The sequence below is a fragment of the Diceros bicornis genome, chromosome 36, assembly GCF_020826845.1.
Source record: "Diceros bicornis minor isolate mBicDic1 chromosome 36, mDicBic1.mat.cur, whole genome shotgun sequence".
Taxonomy (NCBI): Eukaryota; Metazoa; Chordata; class Mammalia; order Perissodactyla; family Rhinocerotidae; genus Diceros; species Diceros bicornis.
In genome coordinates this window covers 6,964,098-6,974,566 of record NC_080775.1, presented here as the reverse complement: position 1 = coordinate 6,974,566, position 10,469 = coordinate 6,964,098, and the positions used below count along the sequence as shown (strand labels likewise).

General features: G+C 39.3%; 1 protein-coding gene across 4 annotated transcripts in view; it reads right to left on the bottom strand.

Annotated features, from left to right (window-relative positions):
• Positions 1-1,709: 1,709 nt before the first annotated feature.
• TASOR2 (transcription activation suppressor family member 2) overlaps positions 1,710-10,469 on the bottom strand; it is an 81,412-nt gene continuing 72,652 nt past the window's right edge. For all 4 annotated transcript variants that reach the window (XM_058532362.1, XM_058532364.1, XM_058532363.1 and 1 more), the window contains 5 exons: positions 8,370-8,495; positions 7,522-7,675; positions 6,409-6,514; positions 3,477-3,658; positions 1,710-2,943 (listed from right to left, as the gene is read on the bottom strand). In XM_058532362.1, the coding sequence (XP_058388345.1) occupies positions 2,825-2,943; positions 3,477-3,658; positions 6,409-6,514; positions 7,522-7,675; positions 8,370-8,495 (687 nt within the window). In that variant the 3' untranslated portion in view covers positions 1,710-2,824. The remainder of the gene's footprint in view (positions 2,944-3,476; positions 3,659-6,408; positions 6,515-7,521; positions 7,676-8,369; positions 8,496-10,469) is intronic.

Here is a 10,469-nt window from a genome sequence, read left to right as displayed (position 1 = left end):
GTTCCCTCTCGATTGGTCTGTTTGTGTGCTGATGTTTAAGAGCTAGTAAGTCTTGTACTGGCCATGACACAGCTGCTCACCTTCTTCAGTAGAGCTGAAACCAATGCTAGGAGAGAGATGCCGGAGTAGAAAGGTGCACTCAGTCACTGATGGCACGTCAAGGTTCAAATTTGGATGGCTAAAGAGAGTCTGTTATGTGGCTTCACTGTGAGGAGACCCCAGATTATATTCCTGACACAATATAATTATTACTCTTTTATATATTCTTAGTAGTGGTTTAAAACAAGTATTCTTTTCCATACAAATACAAGTGACTGCCTTTGATAATTTTGCTTATAGCAGGAATTAAAAGACATTAAGTGAATGCTGTCAGGTGGAATAGGTGCTTTATTATTTTCAAGTAATTTCAGTTGCAGTTAGAAATTGTTTTTACTGGTACCTCCTTGCCCCTTGATAGTTTTAAGCCTCACTGTATGCTCTTTAAGGCTGAATATTGATTCTTATAGTTACGTTTGAAGGACACAGACTAAGGCAGATGATCTGTAAAAGAACTCAGACAACCTGAATAACAATCTAAATTGTTATTATCCTAAGTGATCATGAGCTCAGTTTCTCAATTGACACTACCCATTTTTGGCCAGATAACTCCTTGGGGTGGGGGGTGCTGTCCTGTACATTGTTCAGCAGCATCTCTGGCCTCTAGCCACTAGATGCCAAATAGTGCCTCCCTAACGTGACAACCAAAACTGTCCCCAGACAGTATCACGATGTCTCCCAGGGCACAAAACTGTCTCAGTTGAGAACCACTGCTTTATTTCCACGATAAGATTATCTACAATTCCAGCAAGCCTTTCCCTTCCCTTCCTGTAATACTTCAAATTGTGAACTATTAATGCAGGCAAAGGTGTAAGCTGGGTTACTAATTAATAAGTAAAAAGAAAAAATATCAGGATATTTTCATATTCTTTATTCAACATATTTATTGAACAACTAATACTTCTGTGGCAGGCCAGTGGGGCACAAAGAAGATGCAGGCACAGTGTCTGAAAGAGCTCACAGGCTAGAGGAGACCCATTATTCTGCGGCTTGGTTAAGTGTGAAAACAGTTACAGAAAAAGGGATGGAAACGATGGCCTTGTGGGTGCTGGAAGGCTTCTTGGCAAGGGGAGATGAACATTTGAGGTACAATTTGAAAAAAATGAAAGTGTGTCAGGCAGACAGTACCTGGCAGGTAGTAGCTGCTCAATAAATGTTAGTTTCCTTTTCCTGAGTAATTTCAAATTAATTAAGTGACTGAATATAGTTATGATCCTCTTACTAGACTCTTATCCCTGGGGCAAAAATAAAATGATGGGGTTTCTAAGCAAGACCTAGTGTCAAATAACTAAAACTCTGTTAGTCCTCTTCCTCCTGAGAAAACAGTGAAATTGGCACTTTGGTTTAGGTGAGAGGTGTAGAAAGCAGATCAACGGCTTCTGAAAGCCCTGTAGGAGGGCCAGGTGAGAAGCCCTGGGAAGGTCCTGCTGCTCAGTGCACGGTGCTGCGGCAGGGAAAGCACAGGGCAGGCTGGGGCACTAGGCTGACAGATCGTGGCCCAAGTGATGGGAGCGGCGGGATGCCTCTGGAAGCTAGTTCTTCCTGCTCAATGGCCTAGAAACATTCCCTACACTTTTAATTGTTGCTATCAAGTCATTGCAGAAACAGTTAAATGATTTTTAGTTGTCTTTATTAAAAAAATGAAACAAATTAGTTACAAAAACCTTTGTTCCAAATAGATACTATGTATCTTATAAATGCTTTTTGCTTGGTTTTGAGTTTCAAAGATTACTGTAGAAATTATTCCTAATATCATAAATAAATGATTATTTCTTCCTCAGAGGGTTGATTTGTAGTGCACTCACTATTTACAAAAACTAAGTGAAAAACGAGTTTATAAATTTGTACCACTTAGGAAAAAAATGTTTATGTAGTGTTGCTTGAATAACAGCAAATAAGTTTATAGTTTTTACAAGGGTGGTAAAACCTTTAAAGCAGACTATAACGTGCATTTGGTATGCTTTCCTGACAATAACATGCAAAAACAAAGCTATTGGTTAAAATAGACTTCTTTTGCTACTACAATTGAGTAAACATTAAGTTCAATTAATAGCTTTGAAGACATTCTGTTTAAAATGAAAATAATTTAAAACAATATTTAACACTGCAACCCAAAGCTAACGGACTACTGTGCTACTGTGAACAAAATCAGACATTTTACCAAAGTTTATAAAAAATGAAGGAAAACTTTCTCCCAAGTTGTAGAACATTGATTTTCCAAATATGAGAAGACTGTTCCGTGTACCTCAAAGTTTTTCAAAGAAAAGAGAAAATACTAATTTGTTGTTGGCATCATTGATATCTAGCCAGGCTGCAGCTGAATCACCTGGATAAACACAGAATTGACAGTAGTCCTGTCTTTAAAACAAAATAACCAAGAAATATTTTATAAATAGGATGCTGTCTAATGGGGAAAATGTCTACGCATCTTAGGTTACATTATCTCCTGTCTTGGCAGTCTAGATGAACTGCAAGTGAAAGTGCATATCGTTTAGATAAAATGGGTAACTCAAAGTAGACTGGTTATTTCATTAGTGATACTTCAGAAGTTCCCATTTATGCCAAACCAACAGCAATTCCACCCCTAAATAAACAAACATATTTTAAATTTACAGCTGATGTATAAGGTAAAGAACAGTTTTTGAACAACTGGTGCCCTCACAGACACACATGCCAATGTCTGCTGTAAATTCCAGCGCACCGGGAGATGAGCGTTAGAAAAGTGTTCTTACCAATAGCTACTCCTAAATGGAGCTGCTACTTTTTGTATATTTTCAATAAAGTTATTTACATCTGTAACAAGGATGCCACTATTTTCAAAGACTTCTCTGGAGACAGTAGGCTTTTCTGTAAAAAGAAATATTTTTTTGGTGAAAAATTCATTAATGTATTTTTTTTTAAAGTAGCAGAACCTCTTTTATTTTAAAAAAAAATCTTTTGTCACACTACCTAATACATGTGGGGGTGAAAAAAAAGAACTCTGGTTCAAGTGAAGAAAAAGGTTTGAAGTTTTGGGAGCAGCCGCTTCCATGGAGGGGGCCCCAATGAAATGCTGATAAATGATAACTACAGTCATTCCTTAAGTTTAAAAGCCTTGGTTAAGATTCACATGAAACATTAAAAGTCAGAGATAGATGTAAAATTAAATAAATACTTGTAGGAGATGATCAAACTTAACTGAAAAAACTATTAGACAAACCCCACAATATCCCTGCCCTGGCCTCATGTGCATTTGTCAACACACATACCAGGCTCCAAGTTTATTCTTGGCCCCCAGTTGTTAGACCCAGTAAGTCCACTGGAAGGACATTTCTAGAGTTGACCGATTTTGGCATTAACTGATTAATGACAATTAGGCAGAACTAAGGCTGTGAATTTACCTGTTAGGAAAACGGCAAACCTGGCATGGATATGCTGAATTTGCAGGTTTAGGAGACATTTCAAATGTTCTGCTTTTGTTGATGACCGGGAGTCACACTGGTGATAATGAAGCAATTCAATGATATTTGCACTCTGGTATGATTTCAATATTAAGTTCTTTTTCTGTGCAATTGAATCCACTCTGGAAAATACACAGAAATGTTAAGTTTAGATGCAGTGTAAGTTTGTGAAAGTTTATTTTTTTACTGTACCTTAATTTTTAGTTGTTTTATACCGAGAATTTTTCTTGAGTTCACTATACTTTTACTCTTAGTTTAACCACTTTTTGTTAAAACAGGCAAACTTGTATGAGATCCTTTTTCTCAACACATTTGGCTTCCTAAACGCCACTGCCCTCTTGAGTTCCCTCAAAACATTCCAGTGTACTTACTCCTTTTGTAAATACAGATTTTTTAAAAATATGGGCTTCATTCCAAGCAAGAGGGACATATCCACATTCATCTACTAACGCTTCCCACCGTGGCGCTTGGCAAGCCTTGCGTTAGTTTCTAGCGGACCTCTTGCTGCATTCTTCATTTATATAGCACTGCAATGGTTCCAAATCTTTTAAGTCTCTCCAGAACTTCTACACTTATGCTTTTTGGTCAGATAATCACCAACTTCATTAAAATTATGTAGCAGCTAGAATTTTCTTAATTTCTCACCTCCTTTTAAATCTTGTTACTACCTATTTTTTTTTCTGCCTCACTTTTAGAGGAAAATGTTCAACTTTTAAACGTCTCTACCTCTGCTCTTGATTCCATCGCTCCAGTCTTCTCCATCACTCACATTCTCTCTCCTGCTCGCTGAAGAAAGCCAAAATCATACATATTCCCACAGCTCTAGTGACAAGCACTGTTAACATCATGATGATGAATTTCCTTCCAGGCTTTATCCTTTGTATATATAAATTTATATGATTGACATCATACTGTACATAGTTTTAAGATACCAACTTATATTCCTTATTACTATGAATAGAAACTATATGCTTGTACTTACTGTGTTAAGTTTTGTGTGGCATTATTTTGCATACATTTAAATAATTATATATCTACTTAGTCCATACGTCTTTTTTTTATATTTGCCCTAAAGATGGATTTGAGGCTGGTTTTGTAGTTATTGATACCCAGCCATGGCTATAAACATCTTTGTAGAAATACTGGTTTTTATTTTATTTTTTTTTATAATTTTTTATTTATTTATTTTTCCCTCAAAGCCCCAGTAGATAGTTATATGTCATAGCTGCACATCCTTCTAGTTGCTGTATGTGGGACGCAGCCTCAGCATGGCCGGAGAAGCGGTGCGTCGGTGCGTGCCGGGGATCCGAACCCGGGCCGCCAGTAGCAGAGCGCACGCACTTAACCGCTAAGCCACGGGGCCGACCCAATACTGGTTTTTAAAAGCCAAGGTTTTTTTTGGTTTTAGTTTTGGATAAATGCCCCCCCCAGGTCAAAGGACATGCCGAGCTTTCTGATGAGTTCTCATTCCGCCAGAATGGTTGACTTGAAGAGCATGTTCCAGTGCCAGCAGTGAGAAGTGATCACTTTCTGTTTACCCAAGTCCTACGAACGCTAAATTACTTGATACTTACGGATGTTATAAGTGTGCTGTGGCACCTCAGAGCTTTAATTTGCTTCTCTAATTATTCTGAAGCTGACTTCCTCGAAAGTGCTGGTTAACTACCTCCTCGTGACCTCGTGGTCACGGCCTTTGCCCACTGTTGCTCCTTTCAGCCCTCCTCCCTCCTCCTGGATGGTGACAGCTCTTGGTTCTACTCCTACTTCTTTGCCCCTTCTTTTCCTCCTGCACTAGTTCCTCTCCTAAGTACAAGCCTTTCCTGAACTTCTGTTCTTAGCCATCTTTCCTTTTAGGATCTCACGCACTTCCCCAATTTCAGCTGTCTTCACGCCTAAGTTTGTTTTCTCTGGAGAAGGCAGTATGGTGAAACAGAATCACTGTCACCTTAGCGATGAATGGTGTGGGGCTGACGCCCAGCTTCACAGCCTGGTCCCTGTCTGACTGCGGCAGGTCTGTCCTCTGTGCTTCCACTTCCACATCATTAAAGTGGGTTTTACTGTCTACTTCCCACAGATGAAGGAAGAGAGAATCGATGTAAAACACTTCACAGGGCCTGAAACCGTCACTTAACAGATGGCCTGTCAAATCTGTCTTTTCCCGGTCCGTCTCCAAGCTCCAGACCCCTTTCCACTCTTCTTCTCCCAGTCTCACTAGAACCTGGAGGCAGGTCTTTGATACGGAAGAGCCATCCACAGGCCCCAGGGCTCTTCAGCCAAGGAATCAATAAAAAAATACTTTTAAAAATCCCAGCTGTACATTTAAGGAGGTTTGCCTATTTATAGTCTATTGTTTAAGGGTAAAATTAAAGTTAGATTCTGGTCTCAATTTTTTCATCTTTATAACTGTGGCAACTTAATATATGAATAAATACCCCAAATAGCATTAATGTGGCAAGCCCATAGTTCAGTTTACTTTTTACAGTTCATGGTAGTAGAGCCTGAACTAAACTATATGGACGTTTTAGGACTTCTACATCTGACTTCCTTACTTCTGTTGGTCTAGAGAAGTGCTACTCAAAGTATGTGCCTCAAACTCTTGATTATAGTTACCATACACAGCTTCCTTCACTGAAAGCCCTACTACAAAAACAGAATCCCCCAGTCAGCCAGCCAGCAGACCTAAACACAGTGTTGAGTGATGTCGGTGATTTACATTCCGGCACAAACTTACCCTGCTGCAGCACTTTAAGTGACACTAGTCCCAGCACATTGAACGTTTCAGGGTGAGTCACACGGTGTCTCCACCCTGCCCCATAAAAGGGGAAGGGAAGAACCCCCACCCCTAAGGCCTGACCTTACATGAAGGTCTTACCTGACATCTTCCTTTAGCTTTTTATTTTCTCTGTAATGAAGCAACCACTTCCATCTTCCATTTCCGTTTAGTTTCTCCAGGATTTTGACAATTTCCTTCAGCTGAACTACAGAAGAGAATAAGTTTGGCAAGAGAAGATGTGTTTTAGGGTTTTTGGCTTGTCTACTCAAAGCCTAATAATTGTTACTTGTAAAAAATAAGACCCCATGTTTGAGTGTATATCACCATTGCCACTTAATCCCATACTGCATTTCAAAGATACAGCAATCTATGGCCCCTCAACTCCCACCTACTCCTACTACAGTAGGAGAGAAGCGTATGGAGATGACAACACTGCAGTTAACAGCAAGTAAAGCTGTGAATGTGTCTACATCACGTGGATGCAACAAAAGGAGGTGGTCCAGTTGCAGTAGAGAAAAGAGAGGTCCAGGTTTCTAAATAACAGAATCTACAGATATTTTTCAACTCCAGTGTCCATGCAGAAGTCATGCTTGTTAAGGTCTACCCTCATATTCTCATCTAGAAGTGGTGTCCACATTTAGCTGTACTGTGCTGTGGGCTTTAACCATACATAAAAGTGTCTGCCCTGTGCTCTACATTCTTCTATGTCAGTTCAGTGCCCTGAGAGGAATAAATTACATATGAGTTGTCCAAGCAGATAATTAAGACTTTCAGTAGCCATTTTTTAGATTTTCATGATATGAACAAGATGGTAGGGGTGATGGCAACAAATAGAGAAGAGAGGGCTGATTCTAAACAAAAAAATTAATATATAGCTGACTTGATTTGGCAAGTGAATGAGTCAAATATGACAAAATCTCAAATTTGTAGGAATAGTTTAGCTGCACTACTGAGACGGAGGAACTTAGAAGCAGGTTTGGTGGTGAAGATAATCAATTAAAATAAAAGAAGTTAAGAGCATGTGCACTGGGAATGAGAATTACATGGAACTATATGAAAAGTGCTTGGCATATAACAAAAATTAAGCCCTCAATAGGTGGCGATTGATATTGAGTTAATTTCTTTTTGATGAAATAATATTTGGGAACTGGGTGAGGAGAAACCGATTTGACTAGATTTCAAAGAAACAAGAAAGGAAAATAAAAGACCAACCTAACGTTAAAGTTTCTAATATTTTGTCATCTGATATCACAAAGCCTCCTGTCCGAAACAGCTCTTGGTAGGTGTAATCGAGAACATCCTCGGGGCTGTCCACTCCAGCGAAGACGACACCAGGAAAGTGCTTCAGCTTCAGCAAAGAAGGAATCTGTTCAACAGAAAAGGGTCCTTCAGTGAAGACAGGTTCATGAGGGCCCTTTCATCCCTTTTATCCAAGGGAGGAAATACGCTCCTTAAAAGTGGTCTCTACAACTCCACAGGCTAGAGACAGTGAGTGAGGGAAGAGCTCCCCGACGTCTGGGGACTGTAACGTTAACAGGCAAGTGACAAGGTCATACTAGCATCCCTGTCTCCGGCTTCGCGCTGGGTCAGCTGTGGGGTTCAGCTACTGCCTCCTGACAGCAGAACTGTCTGCCCAGCCTATGCCTGTAAGTTAGATCTTCTTGCGACAAGCAATTACTTTTATTCAACTAATAGATAAATATAACAAAGAGTTATGAAAATTTCACAAGTCCTTTTAAAGCAAGATTTGTTACTGTTAGACATCAAGAGATGCAGATTTATATCTGAGGTGATAAAATTTACTAGTTCTCCACTCTTCATAGTTCTCCTTTAGTTTCTCTGAAAATTTTCTTAACTCTGTCAAACATAATTTGCCCTATTAATATGTTGGTAATATTACAATATCCTATAGGACATCATCTCGACCCCATTATCTTCCCACTTAGGTAATGTGTTTAACTTCTTCCCTAAATAAAAAACGCAGTGATGAATCTGATAATTACAGAATAACAAAATGTCCAGAATATATTTCTTTGTAAGAAAGATATTTCCAAACCTACTTGATGCACATGCGAAGATATATCCTCATTTCTGATGATGACTATTAACGTATCATTCTCTCTGTGGAAAGCTTGACAGAAATGCTGAGGTTCAATTTCTGTATGGCCTCCTTTCCTCAGAATATTCTGAAAGATTTTACAAATAGCCATTACTAAAAAAAGGACTCTTACACAGAACCACTTTCATAGTTTACTAGAAACATCAAAATCACATCCTATTTACTAAATTATATTCTAACAAGGCAACATAAATGGCAGTTTGTCTTATTTCTAAATGAGCTTTCACATATAAAAGAAATGATTCCTGGGTGTCACTAACAATTGGATTTAGAGGTTTATTTCAAAGGCAATGCACTTTATAATAAGTACTTTCCATAAAGTATCAAAGGCTGATTCTTTTTAAACACCAGACATGTATGAGTCTTACCTTCTTCAAGGGAATTACCTTGAGGATGCAGATATTTACTCTAAAAATGCCATCTCCAGTCAAAACATTTCTAGAACTTTTGAAAATAATACCCATAATACCTATGCATTACTCTGAGCATCATTAACAGGGACTGATTTTGGAGAAAGCCATCCAGTGCCCTGGACGTAGGTACTGGAATCTGATGGGAGACTATGTTCAACTGTGCGTGGTTACGAGGCACCGTGGGGATGCAGTTTACTCTCTTATACAAAATAACTCTCTAAGAAGCCTGACTGGGAGGATACATTCACGTAATGAAGGCAAGTCCTTAACCCTGTCCTCTTGTGATTTTGACATTGTTTCTGTCTGAAGGATTCTGGAGGTTTCCATTGCACACTTTGATGTTCCTAGTTATACCAAAAACACTGTCTGATCACTTATTTCCCTTATAAAGTGTTACTTTGGTCAGTCTCCCCTTGATTTCAAGACAACTTACATTTTGACTATTTCAATTTATCACTCAAAATGTGTATTTTCCAAGAAATTCAGACAGACAAGATTTCTTTTAACAAAGAGCCCAGTAAAATATCTAACCATAAATCTTCAACCATCACTTATTTTACTAGTAAACTATTTGAAAGAATACATTTTCTGATATGTTCAACATGTTCAATCAAATCCTGTGGAGTTCTGAGCTCTTTTGTCATGCACTCAGAACTCTGACAGTGACAAGTGACCTCACAGATCTTCCTCATCTTACAGATAAATGGGGGCCTGACGTCCCGTCAGCAGCGGGTGTGCAGGACTCTACAGGACAGGAGAATGACCTGGGAGCGCTCTGAGCTTCTACAAGCATTTTGCTCTTCACAGTCCTTTTATTCTCAAGTTTATTTTATAACGTGCTCACTTACCTGAAGGTTAGTTTTACCTTTGCACTAAATTTATTTTCTGTTGTAAAGAGTGGCCACGTGATAAAATATGAAACAGTACATTCACTACTGAAATGAGCATGATATCTAGAAGTACTTCTATGAATAAACGTAATTGCACGATCTCCCTCCCACATGAAAACCAGTATCACTGTGCTCTGTAAAGGCCTGAGAACTCAGACGGCGCTTCACACCTGACTGAGAGGAGCGGGCCAGTCAGGCCGTGTCATGCAGCACTCCAGTCTCTGCAGAGGCCTCACGCTCCCCTGAAGTGGTCTCCTCAGCATTTACCTAACGGGCGCTCTGTGACGATGACTGTCACAACCTTCTTCAGATGTCTAATGTTCCTTAGTAATTCCACATTCATGGATTTATCATGTGACACACTCATCACGTGACAGATACTCTGGACTTACCACAGGACTTCTCAGAAGTATTGACGTAAGTGAACTGGGAAACTAATTTAGTTGAGCATTTCGAACTAAACGCTTACTAGTCTAGCTGTCCACACCTGTACAGGGTCAGCCATCACTTCCTTAAAAAAAAACCGTCCCTGACTTCCATTTGGGCCTACTGCCCTCAAAACAATGTCAAAGCACCTGTACCATTACACTTACCATAGTTTTAATTTCACATTTATTTGTCCCATTAGACTGTAAGGATCATGATAGAGGCAACATTTCCTCTCCGCTGCACACATGGAGGCTCTAAAATATATACTAAGAAGAACTGCTGTCGTTTGAACCAGCTCCTGCTGTGAGT